Here is a 22,132-nt window from a genome sequence, read left to right on the forward strand (position 1 = left end):
CAAGAATATTGGAGTCGGTTGCCATGCCCTCCTCCAGGGGATCTTCCCCACCCAGGGATCTAACCGACGTCTCTTCAGTCTCCGGCATTGGCAGGGGTGGGGTGTGTTTCTTCACTATTAGCGCCACCTGGGAAACCCAACTGCAGTGAACCTTCCCATCATCTTTAATCAAGCTGTTGAGCTCTTAGTTAATTTCCTGTCTCTTTAAGACCTAAATAGGCTGTTTCGCCCTACTCACAAATGGCTGCGCCGGCTTCACAGCCTCAGCGCATGCCTCTTGAACACAATTTGGCGCCGAGACAATTCGCTGACTTTTGCAGCGCAAGATGGGGACTTGGCGGCGGGCAAGATCGAACTTCCCGGCATGCTTTGCAGTCGGGCCTCGCGGCCCCGCGTCTAGTGATGGGGAGCCCCCGGTGCTTGACGCCGCCAAATCGGCCGTGGAGGTGGACGTTGTGACCGGGAGCCGGGAACTGGAAGGCCGCGGAGTGTAAAGATGGAAGCGTGGCGCTGTGTGAGGAGGGGCTACGGCCGCTGTGTGGTGGGGAGAGGCCGGTCAGTAGGGCTGGGTGGCGGGAGGGAAGAGGGAGGGGCGGGCGGCCCGGGGGCGGGAGCGAGCGGCCCAGGGGAACCGGGGCGGGGCGGGCTGGGGTGTCGGGGTTGGAAGAGGAAGAGGGTCCGGGCCGCGATGCCGCCGGGACAGACCTCTGGAGACCCTGAGGGATAGGTAAACCCGGCGCGCGGCCCGCACAGCGCGGGCCCGAGGCGCCGAACGCGTCGGCCGAGGGCCGGGCTCGTGCTTCCCCGGGCCGGGCTGGCCTCGGAGCCCCGGCTCACTTCCCGTAACCCAGCCCGAGCCTCCGGGTCCCCGGCCTCCTGCCCCAGCCCCGCAGAGCCCCGGGCGGGCAGCTGCGGGTCAGTTAGCGAGGCCGCCGTTCGCCGTGGGTTCGGGGCGGCCTGACCCCGAGGGAGGCGCGCGCCTTGTGCACACGCCCCGGGGCTGCTCTGTTGGTGTGTGGATGCCTCGCAAACTTTTCCCCTCCCCGACTCTGGGATCTCAACCTTTTACGATGATTACCAAATTCTCGTTCCACATCGATATTACCAGATAATTTACTTGTGAAATCGACTTATCGAATAAAAAGCACTTCAAGAGGTGCTGCCCACATTAGCGCCTTTCTAAGTAGTATCCACGAGTTGCTGGCTTTTATATACTGATTTTTTTTTCTAATACACTTTAAAATAAATGCTTGGTATTATTTAATTGTGTACCATATGAAACTGACTGGTGTATTATCGCACGTGGGAAATACAGCACCCTCTTAGTTTTTACATCAGTTACGGGGATCAGGTTTTGACTCCTGTAGTTTGGGGACTTTGCTGTTCCGTAGGCAGCGTTTCCTGAGTACCAGCTGTGTGTCACGCACTGTGCTAGGCACTTGGGAAGAGAACCAGATTAAAAGGAATTAGGGTGCTCTGGCCCCAAAGGAGCCCATCAATTTAAGAGAAAATAAAAAGTCTGTATAAGTAACTACAAATACAGCGAATACGTTTTGTAGTACAAGTATTATATTAGAATACGGTAGCTTATTGGGGTAGAAGGTCTATGGCTTTTCTCCAAATCTCTATGGCTTTCAGACTTGTCACAAAACAGGATAGACTTACCCATGTCATGTCTTTAAAAGTTTACAATTATGTTGAGGTTAGAGAGCAATTTGAGAAAGGGTAAACTGCTCAATAAATTTATATAAAAATGTAAATGCTGTTGAAACAAATATATAAAGGTCAAATAACAGTAAATACAATTTAAACAAAATTCCCTTGGTGATGAAAGTGGACATTATTGACACTGACTTGGAAATACAGCTTTAATGAATTCTGGAGGACAGGAGGAGTCTCTCAGAATTGTAGCTATTTGCCAGAATAGTGTTTTAGTGCTTGAGTTGCATTGTTTCATAAGAGAGCCTGCGAGCAATATATCTATTCAAAATAATGATAACACTATTTCAGAGACATTTTTCATGATAGAGCCTATCATATAATTGGTATCAGATAATTGGTGCTGTTGGGTTTGGAGTGTTGGTGAATTTCTAGTCTTTTTCATTTCCCTCAAGGAGGAGCAAGCTTAAAAGAGAAAAAAGTAGCATGGAAAAATAAATTATGTACTGATTACCAGGAGAGGTAGGTAGTTTCATGAAGTAGTGATAGGCTTTTGTTTTCTTAGCTATAAAGATGTTTGGAAAATAAAACTTTGGTATAAAAAAGTTGTTCAGAAACATATTTTTACTCCAAACCCAGGTTAGAGAGATTCACTTTTATTACAGTCAGCTTATGTGTTCTGTATTTAAGTATTATGTGTGCTGTGGGTTTTATTTGTCCATTAGGTTTTATTAGATGCTAGAAAGCTACTCAATACAGTTTGGTGATTGGTTTATCTCTCAGCTGAATTGTGTGGACTTTTAGAAGTTTAGCTGGTACTTGGGGAGGCTGGTGGATTCTCTGTTAAGTGTTTAGAATACCATTCATAGTTTAGGGAGCGTTTTGAGGTATTGCCACGAGCAGTGAAATCCTTCAGATTGAGAAGTCAGATTTTAAATATTAGACATTACCTTCCCTTGAGGAAACAGATTTAGATTCTGTGTGCTATATAGCTGAACAAAAAGTGGTGCCTCAAGGAGTGTATTTATTTCTTTTAGATACCCCATGTTACCCCACCACCAGAAGAGTCTGGGCAGAGACTGGACTACACCGTGGGAGAATCTGCAAAAGTGTTGCTGGAACAGACACATTTCTAGTTGTATGAGGTGGCCTGGACATTACTCTCGCGCCCCTTACCCGTACTTCAGTAGTAGGCATTTCTCACTAAATTGGAGACCACCTGGTTTGTTTGAGTCTAGAGCTCCGTTTCAGTACTGGAACTGGAGACCTGACAGCCTGAGCCAGACTTCCTTGTTTCACCTCTCTAGTTACATCATGAACTCTGAGGGAGATGAGCCTTCATCAAAACGAAGAAAACACCAAGGTAAAGGTGACATTTATCTTGGTGCAGAAATAGACATAAGCCATAGCATAATTGAAACTTTTCATATTTAATCCTTAAGAAAACCTCCTGCAGGTTTTAGAGGTGTTTGGTGTTTATTTTTAACCAGTACTTTTCTGTTAGGAAAACGGAAATTATTTTTTTTAATTAAGTCTTTAAAAAAAAATCTTCAATTAATTGTGTATTTCTGGCAGTAAAAATGAAAGTTACTCTTCATATAAAGTTGGAAAACAATGGAGAACCAGATGGAAACCTTAAGAATAATTTTAAAATTCACTGTTTTTGAAACAACGATTCTTAGATTTCTTAGAAATTGATAACATGTATTCTTGAGATTCCACAGATATATTAAAAAACATTATGTTTTCATTTTTGATGTTAGCATTATAAGACAAAAAAATTTCCTTAAATAGAAACAATCATAAGTGAAAAATATTTTCTTACAGAATCAAATTTTAGCTTATTAAATTTATATTTTTCATGATGGGTCTTTAGACATAATCAAGAGTCTTTGGGAAGTTTATCTTTTAACCACATCTTATTCACTTTGAGACAGTTTTTTCTAGCTATCTTGGTTATTTCTATTTTTCTCCTGTTCTTTTTACTCTCAACAATTCACCAGACTCTCTGTGCTTCCAGCCCTGCCCCCCTCCAAAAGGATACACGAGTAGTCTAAGTAAATTTGGAATTGTCATTCTTACTGAGCTACAGTTGTCGATGAAGATCATTCCTCTGAAGATACTTGGAAATAGGCTGTGTGGGTGTTAATTTGCAGGGAGCGGACATGTTTGTCAAAGAAAGGCGTTCAGAGCGAGTCTCACCTGGGAATAAGAGCTAGATTAGTTAGAACTCTTCTAAGTAGGACTTCTACTACACATTTAAGTAGAAATTCTAATTACTCAGAAGAAGTGGAAATCTATTTGTATAGCGCTTAACCATCAGTGTATCTGTAAACAAGTATTTGAATGATTGAAAGGTACATTTAGAATCATTAAAATTAGGTTCCTAAAAACAACCCATCGTCTGAGGCTGTATGAGGACGTGAGATGGCTGCTCGTTCACGTATTCATTGTTCATCAGGTTGACACACTCCTCTTCTGTTTGGCCTCTTGTAAATCTGGTGGGCTCTCAGGTGGAGAGGTGGCCTAGTGACCCCAGGCATGGGCTTAGGAAACGCTCCTGCTCTCATTCTGCTCCGCCACTAACTGTGTGAGTCTGGACAGGTTACAAACCTCTCTGCTCCTTGGTTTCCTAGTGTGAAATAATGCCTGCTTTGAAAGCCTGTGGAGGATGGAGTGAGACATATTCAACGTGCCTAACACATTGTTGGCTTCATAGTAGGTACTCAGAAAATCCTGGTGGTGTTGTTTTCCCTTAAATGGATGGGGAATTACATTTACAGACCGATAAACTTTGATTGCAACCTGACTCTCTATATGTCCGTTCTTCCTAGGTTTTGTGAATAAGGAAAATGCTCTTCGTTAAGCCATATTTGTGACTTCTGATATTTCACTAATACTACTTTTCAATCAAGAGAACAGCATTGCTAACTTGCCTGTCACTATAAAGTGGTATTTGAAGGATTTGTGTGACCCAATTATGACCTTTTAATTAGGCACCCTAGAAACCCAATCAGGCCTAATTGCTTGCTTTTTTTGACTCATCTGTCTTCTCTGCTGTGACCACCTTGTTCCTCCTGACATGGAAGGTATATAAACTTTTGTAGTGTGAATTTATGTTGTGAAGTCTGTGAAAGCCAGAGACTGTCCACTCTCTCAGTAGTTTTCAAATTGTCTTCCATGGAACCCTAGCATTCGAACAAATTTCTGTATGTTTATTCAAAGCAAATGTGGTCAGAATGAAATGTGTTTACCCCATCATCCCAGCCCCAGTCCCAGCCTACCAGGGGTTAATGGTCAGGACATGAAAAATAATACCAAAGAGTTATACAGACTGTAGAAGTCTGAAAGCTACTGTATTGATTTGATCATCTTGTGGTCTTGGTTATTTTAAAAAATGGAATTGCCGAAAGAGTTGGTTTAAACTCTTAATTGCCAGGACTATACAAATCTTATGCTTTTATATGCCATTACATATACATATTTTATAAGAAAGCATGAATGAATTTAATGCAGCGATCCCACCAGGGTAGTGCTGTAAGTTTGTGATGATAGCTAACATTTTGTTGTATGACTAGAACCCTCTCCATCTCATTTACATAAAAAGATTTAATGATTTGTGACTAAAACCGTAGACAGTCCCTAATTTATGAGGGAATTATGTTCTCGATAATCAGTTCTTAAGAATCACTTCTGTTTTCCTCATAGAAACTGTGTTATAAATTTCAGAGTAGCTGTGCAGAGTCAGTATCAGTAGCTTTAGTTCTGACCTTTAGGGGTTCAGTTCAGTTGCTCAGTTGTGTCCAACTGTTTGTGACACCATGGACTGCAGCACGCCAGGCCTCCCTGTCCATCACCAACTCCCAGAGTTCACCCAAACTCATGTCCATTGAATCAGTGATGCCATCCAACCATCTCATCCATCCTCTGTCGTCCCCTTCTCCTTCTGCCCTCAATCTTTCCCAGCATCAGAGTCTTTTCCATTGAGTCAGCTCTTTGCATCAGGAAGCCAAAGTATTGGAGTTTCAGCTTCAACATCAGTCTTTCCAATGAACACCCAGGACTGATCTCCTTTAGGATGGACTGGTTGGATCTCCTTGCATTCCAAGGGACTCTCAAGAGTCTTCTCCAACACCATAGTTCAAAAGCATCAATTCTTCTGTGCTCAACTTTCTTTCTAGTCCAGTTCTCACATCCATAGCTAACATTTTGTGTGAGCTATGACTAGTCATAGCTAGTCATGTATACATGACTACTGGAAAAACCAAAGCCTTGACTAGACGGACCTTTGTTGACAAAGTAATGTCTCTGCTTTTGAATATGCTATCTAGGTTGGTCATAACTTTCCTTCTAATGAGTTAGCGTCTTTTAATTTCATGGCTGCAGTCACCATCTGCAGTGATTTTGGAGCCCCCCAAAATAAAGGCCTTTAGGAGTAGGATTCTCCATATTCAGTGAAGGATAAGGGGTAGTTTCCTTCTCTTTCCTAGACATAGGACAAGCACTGAGCTAAATTATGTGATAGTTGAATACTTTTGTTACTTTGGTTTTCTTTCCTTCATCAGTTTTTACCTTTCTCCTCAGGCTCCTAGTACCTTTGGTATCATAATTCCAACTCCCCTGTTCCACTCAGACCTCGCTATTCATAAAAATTGCCTTCCTCTTCTGTCCTCTGATCAGAATTCCTATTCCTTCAGTGCAGCAGATATCAGCTTTTAGATTTTGAGGGATGAAATCTGATTAAAGTCACTTAAAATTTTTACTTCATTGACATTTCTAGAGTGTACTGATACTTTTTTTCTTTCACCTTTTTTGAGATATAACTGACATTACCAGCACAGTCTAAGTTTAAGGTGAACAGCATAATGATTTACCTTACTACACCACGGAAGGATTACCACAATAAGTTTTGTGAACTTCATAATCCCAAAGAGACACAAAAGAAAGGGGAAATAAATATTTTGTATGTAATGTGAGCTTTTAGAATTTACTCTCTTAACAACCTTCATATAGACCATGCTACAGTGTTAATTAAATTTACCATGTTGTACATCACATCCCTGTTACTTATTTATTTTATAACTGAAAGTTTGTACCTTTTGACTGCCTGCAGCTAGTTCCCCCACCCCTCTAGAATGTGTTGATACTCTGTAAATATATAATTACAGAAGATTTGGAAAAATCTTTCACAGTCCTTCATATCAGAGATAATTACTCTTAAAAATAGTGGTATATTTCCTTGTAGTCTTTCCCCCCCATGTTTAGAATACTCTTCCTCAATTTATTTTTTATTTAATTTTTAATTGGAGAAGTTTAGGGATTCTGAATCAGTGAAATGAAAGCCTTACAGGAAAAGGGAGATATTCTAGGGCTGAGATTTTCTCATATCATCTAATTGTGCTTGAAAGTCCATCTTCAAATCTTTTTGTTTCCCAAGTTCATCCTATTTCTTGTTTTCCCTTCTTTTAAGCTTATAGATTCTCTAAAAAGTTCCACATTTGTCTTTATGACTTTCATGACAGTAAGAGTATCCTCTTTATTGATGGGGAGAGGAAGATCGAAGGAGTATGTGTGTTGTGTATGAGTGTTTATACATATATATGGTACTGTGTTTATGTATCTATAGATACATACGTGTGTGTGTATGTATTTTTTTAAGTAATCATGTCTAAATCAAAGACTGCTTATAATTTCAGAATCTCTTGCTATTTCCTCCTGTTCTCAATACTTTTTCAGTGTGCACGGTGTCTTTGCAGAATATAAACTGTCACACATTCCTGATTGTTGCATGCTAGGTTTGTCAATCAGGATTAGCATTTACTAGCATTGTATAGCTATGTTACATTTAATTTTTGCTTTGGCGTGCATTAAAAATATTTCTTTTGTTTATTTCATTAGCAGTCTTCCGTAAATACTGCTTCCATTTACTGTCATTATATACCCTTCATTCACGTCTAAACCAGATTTCTCAGATGAATTGTCTCAGGAACACAGTTAAGCATTTGATGATCTTGTCATACTAGTAGGTGATAAAATACAATATGAAATTATCTTGTTGAAAGACCAGCTGTGCCATACAAGTATATTGTCCTGGCTATGAAGTTGCTGAGCATGTCTGGCAAATCCATGCCATAATCATGGGGAAGTGAGAAGCCATGACCTGTGTAGTCTTAGCTTTGTTGACACACGCTCAGAGCCTCCAGAATGACTTCCAGAACCCTCTTAAACATGTTTTGTGCCTCTTGGATCAGGCAGTGTATCATTCCACAGTCTTTGTAAACAGTTTGATGACCACTTCTAGTCATGAGGTGCTACAGTACCATTTTCTAGGGGAAAACATTCTGTTCATCACTTATAAGAATTTTTAAAAGGCAAAAAATACTTACGTGCAGGAAAATATATGATCTGTTTTTTATTAATTCTTTGTATTTTGTCTAATATATTTTAACAGGCACAATACAACGGCATTGGGAATATATATGTAACCATAATAAAGAAAACACGAAGATCCTAGGAGACGAAAATGTTGACCCCATATGTGAAGACAGTGAGAACAAGTTTGAGTTTTCAGTGATGTCCTATAATATACTTTCACAGGATTTACTGGAAGACAATTCACACCTTTATAAACACTGCCGGCGGCCAGTATTACACTGGAGTTTTAGGTTTCCCAATATTCTGAAAGAAATTAAACACTTTGATGCAGATGTAAGTGTAAAATATCATCAGAATTCTTCACCTAAGGAAAAGTTGGGTTCATTTCTGAACTAAATGGTTTTTTATCCCTTTTGTTTGTGAAGTAAGAAGGGAAGGCCTATATAGTTACAGGTGAATTCCCTAGCAGTCCAGCGGCTAGAACTCTGTGCTTAACACTGCCCAAGGCTCGAGTTCCATTCCTGGTTGGGGAACTAAGATCCCACAAGCCACAGTGTGGCTAAAAAAAAATTTTTTTTAATAGATAAGATGATGAAACAGCTTTGAATAGGGTATTATAACTTTGGAGGCATAACTTGCTAATGGTTGTTGATATAAATGATTATATAACTTTTCAGAAAAGATTCAAAAAGTTTTAAGTATCAATCAGTTTTGAGACAGAGACTGGTACCATATTAAGTATTCAGTAAATACTTCCCTTTGATTGAAAATTTTAATAATTCATGCAAAAATTAATTTTGATGATAACATTCAAAAGACTAGAAGGATTTAGTATGAATGAACTTGTAAATTCAGGAAAAATATTCCAGCATATAAATTATAAATATTTCCTTTGAGAAATACCAGTTTTGGATAATAAGAGGGATTCATGTGAGTAAAGGTCATGGTTTTGGGGACTGATCAAATTTGGAGACATTGATTTGATAGATTTATAAAAGAAAAAATTATTTCAGGTTTCATTAGGTTTTTAGAATTTTAGAAACCTATTTTTAAAACAAAAGCACCAGAAAATTCATATTTGTATTTTTTTGTTTTAATTCAAGCCATTTTTTCTTCTAAGGTACTTTGTTTGCAAGAAGTTCAAGAAGATCATTATGGAACCGAGATCAGGCCAAGTTTGGAATCATTGGGTACAAATGTAACTTTTATTTTAGCCAGATTTACTTAGTGAGTTATTAAAGCATAGCTTGCTAACAAAGGTGTGTGGTATATTTAGACTAAAAATCTTAATTTTGAAAAACAGCTTAATACTCATTTTAAGAGGTCAAGAAAAGATTGAAGTATTTCAAATGGGTACTTTTGTGTTGATACATATTTTAATATAAATGGAAAAGTGTGCAAAAATCTCTTCATAGCTGCCTTTCTAGGAGTCTCTTTGCCTACTACCAGACTCCTAGGATTCTGAGTTCCATGAGATTGGGGACCATTGTATCTAGTTCATCATTTTATAACACCTATGTCCACGGTGCCTAATTGAATGAATACCTTTAGAAACAGGTCATCTCTTTGAGAAATGCTGCCTACGTTGCATTCATTCATTCAGCACGTATTTTTTTGAGTGTTTGCTGTACACCATGCACTGTTGAAGGCAATGGGGATACAGCAGTGAGCAAAACAGGTAACAGGTCTCTGTGCTTGCGGAGCATACATTCTAGTGGAGAAAGGCCAAGAATAGACTGAACAAACAAGTAAATAGTACCTCAGGTAATGAGAGTTTTCTGGAGAAAAACACAGGAAGGGGGAAATGGGTCAGCTTTCAGTTTTAAACAAAATGACCAGAGAGAGCAACTTTTGAGTAAAGACCTAAAGGAGGTGAAGGAACAAGTGGTGGCTGGAGCATTCCAGGTAGTGGAGATGGCTAAGAAGGTTGTAGTGCCTTGAGGCAAGAGAAACTGCTGTGTGTGGAGTGGATCAAGCAGGAAAGAGTTAGAAGCAAAAAGGTAAGAGATCTGGGGTTGGGAGAGAGGGGACAGGTTACTATAAGGTCGCTGTTTTTGCCTTGACTCTGACTTTTGTTAGGATGGAAATGAGAGTGTGATAACACGTGTATGTAACACTGCAGTCTGCCGGTAAAAAAAAATCTGTTTGACCCAGAAGTAGACTTTTTTGATTCCAACACTTTTTAACATCCTACCTTACTAATACACTAACCCTGGTGGCTCAGACGGTAAAGCGTCTGCCTGCAATGCGGGAGACCCGGGTTCGATTCCTGGGTCGGGAAGATCCCCTGGAGAAGGAAATGGCAACCCACTTCAGTATTCTTGCCTGGAAAATCCCATGGACAGAGGAGCCTGGTGGGCTACAGTCCATGGGGTTGCAAAGAGTCGGACACAACTGAGCAACTTCACTGAGCGACAAACATTGTCCAAAAATTAGAATTTTGTTTTGCCATATTATTTTTTGCAAGTGTGGCAAAACAGTTCTATTACTTTCGTATATATATTAAAAAAACAGTCATCTTTGTTAAAAATTTTTTTCTTTCTTACAGGTTATCACTGTGAATACAAGATGCGGACAGGAAGGAAACCTGATGGCTGTGCCATTTGCTTCAAACATTCCAAATTTTCACTCTTATCAGTGAACCCAGTGGAATTCTACCGCCGTGATGTTCCTCTATTGGACAGAGACAATGTTGGATTAGTGTTGCTCTTGCAACCCAAGATTCCAAGCGCTGCCTCCCCTGCCATCTGTGTAGCTAACACACATCTGTTGTATAACCCAAGGCGAGGTGACATTAAACTGACCCAACTGGCAATGCTTCTGGCAGAGATTTCCAGTGTTGCCCATCAGAAAGACGGCAGCTTCTGCCCCATTGTTATGTGTGGGGACTTCAATTCTGTTCCTGGTTCTCCACTCTATAGTTTTATTAAGGAAGGAAAATTGAATTATGAAGGACTCGCCATAGGAAAGGTAAGTGCATTCCTTCTTATTAGGAGGTGGGTGTAAGTCTCTGTCTACATTGTAAAGTGAGGACAGAGCTTTACCTTGTAAAGTCATCCCAGAGCTGTTTGAAAACCTCAGATGAACCAGTACCCTCACTTTATCAAACTGCAATGATGATCCATAGCTACTCATAAGTAATTATATTCACTGGATTTAATTCACTTTTCCATCTATTTGTGACAATATTCTGCTTGGAGGAAGTAGGAGCCAACAAAAGATTCAGAATGGGGGTGAAGAAGGAAAATAAAACCATTGACAGACATGAGTACTTCACAAATAAGGAACTACTCACAGGTGCAGAGAAGCGTTTTGAATGCCGGGTGTGGGCAAGAGAGTTGGAGAAACAGTAATATTTGCTTATTATATAAGTTTTCCTTTCCATAAGGATACATATTTCAATTCTTTAGCTGAGTATAATTTATCCCATGTTTTTATTTTTATTGTTCTGTTCTGCTTAGTTCAGATTATTTCCTCTTTAGTACATTTGACCAAAGTAAGCCCTTGCCACTGAGTTTTGGATGATAGTTTACAGTTTTATGAGAGTTGATCTTTCTTAGTATTTTATATAACAGGAACTATAATGCAGGTAGTAAAAAAAAGGAGGAGCAGTATTAGTCCAAAGCTATAGATCATTTAGATTTCCAAATTTGAGAAAAACATGCATAGGAAAAGATTACCATTTTTATGTAAGTAATAATGTTTTTTGAACTGTATTTGAGCAAAATTTTACAAGCACAAATGATATAATGAATAAAGGATAATATTTACTATTCTTGGATTTCCTTTTATTTAAGAAATAAACTTTTCAGTACATAATTTAAAATCTATTTACCTAAGATACCTGTTGAAATTTTGTTTAGGTATCTGGCCAGGAACAGTCTTCACGGGGACAAAGAATTTTATCTATTCCAATTTGGCCCCCAAACCTAGGTATCTCACAGAACTGTGTGTATGAGGTACAGCAGGTACCAAAAGTAGAAAAGCCAGGTAAGTGTTTGCAATCCATTTTGGCAGTCTTCTTGATAATAGTGTTCCCTTTGAAGGCATAAAACTAAATTTTTAAAGGGATAACATCTCAGAGATGAATATTCATACATAAAAGCATAGGGTTGTTCACTTTTTTTTTTTTTTAAGAACTCTGATTACCTTTTTGAAAATCAACTTCCAAAATTACTTTTGCATGAATTACTTGCATGTTGCGTTGAACATGTTTGTGTTTTATTTTTGCTAATTAGTATTTGCATAATACATATTCTGGGATGAACCATTTAACTAGGCATCTATCTAAACTAGATATGCCTTAAATACTGTTCCTAGAGTAAAAGTACTCTACGGCAAAATAGAACAAAACAAGACACTGAGAGTATTAATAAGCTTCTCTCTGCTCTTACAGATGGTGACCTGACACAACCAGAGCTGGACAAAACAGAGGTCCTAGTAACAGCTGAAAAGTGAGTTCTGGAAAGCAACAGTAGACATTTGCTGACTCTAGTTGAGTAAAGAAATCATTTCTCAAAAATCACTTGGTGAAAAAATAAAGCTGATGATACTCTGTGCTGGTGAAGAACGCTGGCTCTTAAGTCAAATAGACCTGAGTTCTAACACTAACTTTGCTGCTCTTTAATTGTGTGATTTTAAGCAAGAAATTTAACATTTTTAAAAGGTTCAGTTTCTTTATAATCTGGATTGATGTGAGGACTAGATGAGACAAAGCATGTAAAATCAGTGTTTGACATACAGTAAGTGCTTAAGCGTTGTTTATAGAAACAATTTGTCCATGGACCTGAACCCACTAACATTTATTGCTATTATGTATTTAAACAAAGGTGAAGATCACAGAAAAATATCTTTCAGATTTCAAGAGGATCTTTAGCCTCCTTTAACTGCTTACTGAATCTCAAAAATAAATCTATAGGAGAAATGATCCAAAAAAAGAATATGGCTGTAGAAAAGATAATTACCTGAACTTATCTCTTAAACTACAGGGAAAGGTCTTCATAGGTAGCTAGGTAAAGATGCCTGGGTTTCTTTTTATTAAAGAATCATGGATGCTTAGGGCTGTGATTGAAAAACATATATTTAATACAATAGGACATTTGTGTCTTAGGAGATTCTCAAAATGTCTTGATTATTTCGTAGTCTGACTCTTCTATAGTTTTGACTTTTAACATTTAAATTTCAGAATCACCTCTCATTTTTATCTGACTTCTTTTCAGTCTTATTATATTTTGTATATCTTGTTTTGGGAAAATATCTATAAGAACTAGAAAGAAAGGAGCAATTTTTTAAAATTAAAATTTATTAAAAAATTTTAAACCTTTCACAGTAGAAACTTCCCTGAGTGAGATAATTAAAAAGGCTACTCTTACTAGCAAATACTTAGTTTTGAGTAATTCTAAAATCTTTTTATAAAAATAGGGTGTAAGAAAAGCTACTTATATCTTTAAAATAGTGCCTTTATATGCATACTTGTATCTGTAAACTAAAATGTTAGTAGTAAGAACAGTTGGCAGTAGGCCTATTTTACATTTAATAATATTGTAAATATAAGTCCTCAGACATAAAAAGTTTCTAAAACTTGGCAGTAGAGCAATTTGAAACAATTATCTGTACTTATTGACCTATGAGCTCTTTAAAATCAGGGCATCTTTATCAGTGTATCCTTAGCGCTTAAGAAGAGATAGTGCCTTGGACTTAGGAGATGTTTGATAAATGTGTGTTGAATGAACAAAAAATTTCTTTTAAATTTTGTTTTGTTTCATGACATAAAATATCCTTAAAATTCATGATGTGTTAATGGGATATGATTTTTAAACCTTTTGCCTGAAACATCATGTATATTTAAAGAATGGGGTAAATGTAAGCCATTATATAGAAGCTGTTTTAAGATGCAGTACAAAATTATCTCACATACCATAGCAAGGATAACCATGGAAAAATATGGCCCCTCTGACATCAAAAGTCTGTCAGTTCTAAATAGTATTCCTAAAGGCCACTTTAATATTCTTAGAAGCAGCAAAAAACTTACAAATTGTTTTAGAATATGTGTTCATTAGTAAGTGGAGGCTATCAAATATGTTACAATTAATTTAAAAAATCACATCAGTATGTTAATTATTGAGCTCCCCCACACACCCCACATATTATACCTGTTAATGGATTTTGGATATCACTGCATGAACAAAGAAATGTGAAATTGTGATATGGTCTGTTTAAATAAATATTGTCCTAATGTCTGGTTTTGTCTGGAAATTTAAGTGAAAAGGTGCTTTAAGTAGGAGGAATTATAAAAATCATTAAAAACTTGATGGACGCTACTCTTTTTTCTCCTTCAATTTAGGTTATCTTCAAATTTACAGCACCATTTCAGCTTGTCATCTGTTTATTCACATTATCTTCCTGACACTGGAATCCCAGAAGTGACCACCTGCCATTCCCGAAGTGCCGTAACGGTGGATTATATTTTCTATTCTGCTGAAAAGGAAGGTGTTGCTGAGCAGCCAGGTAAAGAATGCGTGTAATCTTAAATTCTGCTTGAGAACACAGTAACTAAAAACTTCAGGGCTGAAGCTGAGAAAGCCAAACATCTGTATGAGAAGTTCTCAATTTAGAAATTAAAAGTATTTTAAAATTGGTAATATATTTGGCAGATTGGTACTATACCCGAGTAAATCAGTTTATCACTTGCAGAAGATGGAGGCAGTGAAATACCTCAGAGCAAATTATTCCCTGTGAATTACATCCTTAGCTCCAGCCTCCAATCCCAGCCAGCTTCTGAGTTCCTTTATAGATCTTTTATATTGCCTTCTGGTTTTATCCACCACAAGTCTACTGTTCTTCTTGCGGCGGCAGCATCACACAGCTTTGTACTTAAATTTTACTAAGGGGTGCTGCCTTCATTGGAGGGCCTTGCTTGTCCTGCCAACAGCTGACGGTTTTGTCATGTTGACCCTGGGATATTGTCTCTTTCTGGAAAGAGAAGTCTGAACAGTGTGTTTTCAAAAAGCACAGGTGATAAAACACTTTTCCTTGTATGATTCATTGACAACAAGGTATTAACTATTGGTCAAAGGATTTACTGTGGAGGAGAAAGGGAGGTTTAATAGTAGTGAAAGTGGAGTTGCTCAGTCGTGTCTGACTTCACCAGCCCCATGGACTAGTCCATCAGGCTCTTCGTCCATGGCATTCTCCAGGCAAGAATACTGGAGTGGGTTGTTGTTCCCTTTTCCAGGGGATCTTCCCAACCCAGGGAGTGAACCTGGGTCTCCTGCATTGCAGGCAGATTCTTTACACCAGGGAACCAGGAGTCAAAAAAGTATTCAGAAAATTGAAAATCCTAAATGTGGGCAGCTATTTTGTCTTTTCTGATTTTCCTTTTTTCTCTTCCTTTTTTTTTTTTTTTTCAATGCTACTTTTCTTTCCCAATTTTCCCTTCTGTTTTTTTCTTTCTATCCAAAAATAACCTTACTAGTAACACTCAGGAGATGTCCAATTCCTCTCCACTAGATCAACTCTACAAAATAACCTTGTTGCTTTCAATTTGTAATTTAGTTCTGGTAGTTGTCATTATATATATATATATATATCTCCACTAGATGGCGGGAGTGTGCCGTGGACCAGCATCTCCAATGTTAACATCAAGAGCCTTTTACTCCACTTCTGTGGGTACTAACTCTCTGGGACCAAATTATACTAATTTATTCTGCAGTCACTTAATAAATGTCCTACTTAGATGTGGCTTAGTCTTTCGGTTTTATACAATTATAGAAAAGTTGATGGGTGAATTTCTTAGGTAGTTGTCAATCTCAAATTACTCTTAACATTCTTATGTGTTATATTGATATTTTCTTCTAAAGATTATTTGTAGAACTTGAAATTGAAAAAACAAATCTGAAATAGGAAAACAAACATCTGAGACTGCTGTTTGAGTGTTATAATTAGGTTATAACTCAATAAAAACTAACCAGATTTTAAACTGTTTCATATTAGACTTCCAAGGCAGTGTCAAGTTACATATCATTTTTTTTAAAGACTTCTGGGGTCAATGTACAACCTGTTATTTCACTAAATATGTATGTGCTTTTTTAATGTAGGAGCTGAAGTTGCTTTGGTTGGTGGCTTGAAACTTCTAGCCAGACTGTCACTTCTTACAGAACAAGACTTATGGACTGTTAATGGACTTCCAAATGAAAATAACTCTTCAGATCATTTGCCTTTATTGGCTAAATTCAGACTTGAACTCTGACTCTTGATTACATATATACTTTGCTTTCCCGTTTGGTTTTTTTTTCCCCAAAGAATGTAAAGTTGTTCTTAAGAGTTTGCATGTTTATTTATTTTTACGCTATGAAATTTCTGAAGAGGTTTATGTTAAATGTTTGAAACAGGTAACAGAAGAAACACGTTTACACTTTTCTTTTTTAATAATGAAAAAATATTTTCCTGACAAGTGAGATCTAAATGCTGTTTATTGCAAAAAAAGTTGTAAATATTTATTCTAAATCCCAGTAAAGTTGACAGTGATTTTTAAATACGGCGCAACTTCTTTAGTCCTCTTAGGAAAGAATTTCGTGTTTTTAGCAAGCTTTACAGTGGATCCAAAATATCTTTGAGTTCTTGCAGACCACAACTCATTCCCTTCCAGAAGGCCTGATTTCATCACAAGTATCATGTCTGTTGAGTCTTAACTCATTCATCTCAGAAATCATTGGGTTGTTCCCAAGTATCTAACCATTTTAGTTTGTCTTTGATGGGGCTTGACAGTGCTTTTTAGAACTATACAAATTGCTGAATCCATTTTATTACCATCCTGAGCCATGTAAGGTGCCTGCATTTTATTGGGAAGATGTAGGTCACCATAACTAGCAGGATGAGGTGTTTTGGACAAGCCCACTCTCCATCCTGTAGTGGACTGCACAGGATGCCTGAGAGAGTCAAGAGGCGGGGGTCATGCCTTGAGTTTCCCTAGTAATTTTTTTTTTAATTTAGTTTCAAGAAAAGATTCTGGATTGAAGGAAAGATTTTACTTTACTGAACCAATCCTGTAGAAATTTACTTTATTAGGAAACTTGTATTTGGAACAAAGTGGCAGCTATAAGATTCTTTTTATTTGCCTCAGAAATAAGAGGAAGCCAGCAGAACTCTAGAGGGGAGATGTTAACTTGGAGACCTAACACTCTTTAATAGTTGATGATAACTGTTTTGTTGTGGTTTAACTGTTGTCATTTCTGTAATGTTTTGGGTTTTTATCTTTTTTTTATCATGATTCAGTAGTGTGAGATGGTGCTGGTCTTTTTTATAAAGCGGTTAAGAGTGGGTCTGAAAAATCCTGCAGTTGGCTCTTAATGAGTGTTTGAATCAAACATTTTAAAACCTAAGTGAAAATTTACTCTTTTCTAGAATTGGGATCAAAGAACTATGTCCATTTTTACTAAGTAATTTTATATTATACTGAATTACAAAAGTTTTTTACAATGGGTTTTCTGAATAGAATGCTTCATTTTAAATTAGCAGCAGTAGTTACTTTATAAGCTCGGACTTTTTCTACTGAAGTTATTTACTACAATTATTAAAAAAATAAATAAACCAGATAAATACCCCCCAAAAGCATGTGGGTTATAAGGATTTCCCTAGTAAAAGTTACAGTGTTACAGAAATACTTCTGTTTATTGTGTCACTTTTTCTTTTAAACTTAACAGTATTAACCATAGGATTTCCCACATTTTGTAGTAACAGTTTTCAAAGTATTACATGTTCTGATTAGCAGATATTGTCATCAGCAAATGATAACAGCAGATAGTATATTTATCCCTTTTAGTATTAGGGAAAGAAAAATGAAGACTCATGGATAACTATGTTGTGTTGTATGAATTTATTAACAACTAACTTTATATATAGGTATTCTTGATAAACAAACATCTCTGAAAACCTCTGAAAACTTAATTTTTTGTACCCTGATTAATATATTGTGATTTTAGGCCCTTTTCATGTGTTTCACTTTGAGTTAATCCCATAAAATTGCTTTCTGCTTTACCTTATAGAATGAAGTATTATTATATGTACTGGAGGCCAAGGAGTCCTTTGTAACTTTGTCACAGGCTTTAAAAGCTCCACTAAAATTAACTGTCCACTTGTCTTTACTTTGTTTGATCAGAAGAGTTAGTAACTGTTGGAGCCTTGTATTTACCTGCCAAAAGCAATTAAATTTGGTTAACTGCTGAAACCAAATCTCCCTGTCTCACCTGCTGTGCTATCCAGGTTTTAAATGGAAAGGGATATATTGCAGAATTGCAGTAATGAAATTTTGGTTTTACTCTAGCTTTTGATATCAGTAGGTGTGTTTGAAATTGTCTTTAAGTTAGAGATCCAGAATTCAGAGGGTTGGAAAAACATTCACTTTGTCAAGCCATGTGCACTTTGTCCCTGTAAGTTGCCTAATAAATTATCATACTAGTACATTTGTGCCTGAAGGTTTTGTGGTAGATGAAGTCAGCTGTGAAACTCACTTGTTGCCTTGGGTGATGCCAAAATATAAGGAAGCCAATAAGTGAATTAAGATACACCAAAATAGAATGATAAATTTAATACAGAACCTGAAAACTGTGGAAGAAGACAAGGGTGAGAGTGATAAATTAGTTTACTAGAACAAGTATATAATAAGAGGGATAAGAAAAAAAGTCACACCATTTATATTTTTAGAAGGAAAACAATCCTTGAGTTTCCAGGATGATTTTATTGAAAGTCCCATGCTGTGTATAAACATACAAGTGATGAGAAAAACATTAAATTGAAACATGCACTTATCTGGCATTCTCTAAAATACCATTATACAAGTTTTCATTTACTTAGAAAAATACCCACTAAAACAATCACAGTTTTTCTTAAGAGATCTAAAAAAAATGTATTGGCCAGAACAAAGTCCAAGAGAATAAACAAGATTCTGAATTGTATGTCAAAAAACTGTACAAGGTTGTACATAAAACTAGAGCTTACAAAAGCCTCGGGTATAGTAAGAATACGGAATTAAGATCTCCAAAGTTCTATTTACCAATATCTATTAATAAAATCCTTATGAAATAATTGACTTAGAAAAAGTGAAATGCTCATGATTTCAGAGTGTATAGAAAATACTAAATATCTGAAATAAAAATGTACTCAAAACAGCACAACATGTAGTCTAGAATCAAGATTTCTGTCATTCATTTAAACTTTGCATGTATTATCACAATGGCTTAAGCATAAAATTTCTCTTGCATTAACTTTTTTTAAAAACTAGATTTCAAATCATTTCATGATTTTTATCTTTTGAATTATAACCAGATTTAAAATCAATTCTGTGGGGTAAATCGTGTCTTTTTTTTTTCTTACCTTATTATCAATTCACTAGAATGTAAGAGTTTGGTACTTTTCTTGTGTCTTTTAGAAATTAACATATTCCATAGGCAATAAAAATAGAGTAACAACTAAGAACATTTTAACTTATTTTCATGTTTCTGTTGACTAACTCTTGCTTTGGGGAAATGAATCTTAAAATCAAGAAGTGAGTGTGGAAGAAATCAGGTTACTAATTGAATCTTCAAGCCAGTTGGCAGTTTTAAGGCTTAGACGTCAGCATATTAGAAACAGGTTGTATTCCTAATTCCTTCCCCCACTCTGTGGGAGACAAGGATATGCAAATATTGACACTCCATATTTTAGACTGGACAGTACTTAATACTTGGAAAATCCTATTCCAAGCCCTTAGAATGACTGCAGTATATCAATACTATAAGTAGTCTACTTATTGGATATAATAAACTTTCAGATTGATAAACATGATTTTATTTCATCTAGAGAGCAAAGTCTGTATTTTAGGATGAAAATGAAATGATTCACGGACTACTCCAAACATCTAAGTACATGTGGCCAGGAGGCTGCAAATGGGTTTGTCTTGAGAAGATTAAAATAACTCATTTTCAATTCTACTGGTAGTACTATTCTTAAAAGTGGTTAAGTCCTGAATGTGTTTAACTGTTTTAATCTGAGATGTAGATTGGACTTACTTGGTGCTTTTTCATGTAAAGGACATTCGACTTCTTTTTTCAAGGATAGTACTTTCCATTAATACCGATTCTTAGGATATAGGGTTAGGGAGTGAGCTCAGCTGCACACGGCTGAAGGATAGAGTCTGGCTGAAGGATAGAGTCTTTTTCCTTCCCATGTCGCCTCAGAGGTAAAGAATCTGAAATGAGCAGATTCTTTTTTTTTTTTACTCCTAAAATCACCTTCAGGTAAAGAAAGCCAGAGGGGGAGGCCCCAAGACTGAAATAACACTTTTGTTGACTAACAAACTTCACTTAAAATATGCTTTTTGGTTGCATAAGTTGGCATGGTTGCTAAGATCAAACAAGTGAAGTAGAAGCTGTACTCTTTTTTTTTTTTTTTTTTAGAAGCTGTACTCTTGATAACACACAGACTTGGTATGCAAGTTATTCTGTGTGGTCTGCAGCAGAAGTTACACTTTAACTGCCATATGCAGGCCAGATACTCATCCCCTGCTCCATGGAGAACATCAAGCTATAAGCTGTAACACCGTACCCGAAGTCTTTTCCATTTAAAAAACAAAGGTTCTGCTTCTCCAATTCACTGCATTTTCCAATACCAGTTCCTAAACATCATGAAGTGGTACCTAAAAACGGTACTGGAAAAGAATCACATCATGCCATATTTGGTCTTAATATAAGACATTACCTACCTACCAACAGTGAGTCCTTCAGAACCAAGGCCTGACTCAGAGTTTAAAACTGAGGTGAAATGTGAACAGCAAGGTTATCTAGTTCTCAAAACCTGATTCTCTCGGCCTCTGTCTGAGGGTGTTATTGTCAGAGGTAATCGCAATACTGCTAAATTTGTGTAACCATACATGACCTCATGTGCTTTTCACTGGAGTCTGCAAAGTTTAAATGTTAGTGACAGAACACAGACTAGCTTCTGAACGTGCTTTTTTGTTTTGTTTTGAAAGAACAAAAGCTGCTGTCAGTGAATGCTGTAAGAAAGATTAAGAAAGTAGTAACTCCCAAGATCCTGAAAATGATTTCCCATATTGCCAGAAGAATTTCAGTGCTCTTTAAGTAAAACACTTGCATATAATACCTAAAATCTCATCACATGTGCACCAGGAAAAAAATTGCAAACCTTGTGGAGATCCCCATGGGAAATACTGGGGAAACAATACAAATAGACTTAAAAAACAACCCACCATTATGTTTGCATATCTGATGTCAAGATGCTGAGGTAATATTGACTGCTTAAAAAAAACCCCACCAATCTTTGCCTCTGTTATTGCTGAAAAAGACATTAATACTGATTGAGTTACCTTACTGTATCAAAAGTGGGAGGGGGGAGGGCTTCATGAACATGGACTACTAGAGAGGCATAATGTTCAAAGCAAGTAAAAGAAAGTAGGTAAATGGGAAAATATAAAAAACTACAGTTATGGTCTTAGCCTTTCTGTCTGGAGTGAGGACAGTCCAACCCCAGTGGGGTCTATCACAGCCTTTTCATGGTTGTCCCTTCATGAATTTTTTTTTTTTGTTACCAGCCACTCAGAGTCTACTTCCAAGTGAATCCTTAAAAATAAAATTCACCAGTTCTCAATAAATAGTTGCAGTTCTCCTGAAGATGCTGGGTAAAGTGCAGAGAGAAGCACCATAGAAGCCCTGTTGCTGCGGTACGGCTGGCCTAAATCCGGATCTGATAGCCCACTTCGTTCAGAGTGCTGACGTCAGCCACCTTCTTCTCAGGCAGTGCAGGCCTGCGGGTAAAAGAAAGATGGGATGGAGGGGAGGGGGTACAGAAAGATCATTTAGCATTGTTGTCAGGGCCCTCTACCCCACCCCGCCCCCCACCACATGCCAGTCCTAGCCCCCAGCTCTACTTCTTGTTCTGAAGTCTGCCTTTATAGGTTTTAAGGAGCCTTTTAATAGGTTTTCAAGGTAGAGTTCAAAACAAAATGTATAGGTTGCTGAATGAGTTTGTTTAACTTCAAGCCTGAATTTGGTCACACTGTAACTTCTGACACGTTATCTGTAACCCTTGCAAGAATCTGAAGTTCAAC

The 22,132-nt window shown here is 37.3% G+C and overlaps 2 protein-coding genes across 7 annotated transcripts in view; one reads left to right on the forward strand and one right to left on the reverse strand.

Annotated features, from left to right (window-relative positions):
- The first annotated feature begins 306 nt into the window (after window positions 1-306).
- ANGEL2 (angel homolog 2) lies at window positions 307-18,492 on the forward strand. Of its 6 annotated transcripts, none has more exons than XM_019976169.2 (9): window positions 307-555; window positions 2,697-3,022; window positions 8,111-8,367; window positions 9,155-9,224; window positions 10,583-11,004; window positions 11,898-12,024; window positions 12,431-12,488; window positions 14,378-14,541; window positions 16,131-18,492. In XM_019976169.2, exons 1-9 carry the CDS (start codon window positions 497-499, stop codon window positions 16,280-16,282), a joined length of 1,635 nt encoding a protein of 544 aa, XP_019831728.1. In that variant the 5' UTR covers window positions 307-496; the 3' UTR covers window positions 16,283-18,492. The 6 variants fall into 6 exon arrangements, with proteins under 6 accessions (XP_019831728.1, XP_019831733.1, XP_070624705.1 ...); XM_019976170.2 differs by having other exon boundaries at window positions 311-514; XM_070768603.1 differs by lacking the exon at window positions 307-555 and adding an exon at window positions 635-727.
- A 257-nt stretch (window positions 18,493-18,749) lies between these two features.
- Window positions 18,750-22,132, reverse strand: part of VASH2 (vasohibin 2) — a 40,994-nt gene continuing 37,611 nt past the window's right edge. The window contains exon 8 of the mRNA XM_019976175.2: window positions 18,750-21,829. Within this exon, the coding sequence (XP_019831734.2) occupies window positions 21,757-21,829 (73 nt within the window). The 3' untranslated portion in view covers window positions 18,750-21,756. The remainder of the gene's footprint in view (window positions 21,830-22,132) is intronic.

This window comes from Bos indicus, chromosome 16, assembly GCF_029378745.1.
Source record: "Bos indicus isolate NIAB-ARS_2022 breed Sahiwal x Tharparkar chromosome 16, NIAB-ARS_B.indTharparkar_mat_pri_1.0, whole genome shotgun sequence".
Taxonomy (NCBI): Eukaryota; Metazoa; Chordata; class Mammalia; order Artiodactyla; family Bovidae; genus Bos; species Bos indicus.

What these genes read in the sequence shown, in the direction of transcription:
- ANGEL2 (XM_019976169.2), top strand. Translation starts at nt 497, where the DNA reads ATGGAAGCGTGGCGCTGTGTGAGGAGGGGCTACGGCCGCTGTGTGGTG. An exon ending in TTAAACACTTTGATGCAGAT is followed by an intron (nt 8,368 to 9,154) that starts GTAAGTGTAAAA and finishes TTTTCTTCTAAG; the next exon opens with GTACTTTGTTTGCAAGAAGT. An exon ending in ACCAAAAGTAGAAAAGCCAG is followed by an intron (nt 12,025 to 12,430) that starts GTAAGTGTTTGC and finishes CTGCTCTTACAG; the next exon opens with ATGGTGACCTGACACAACCA.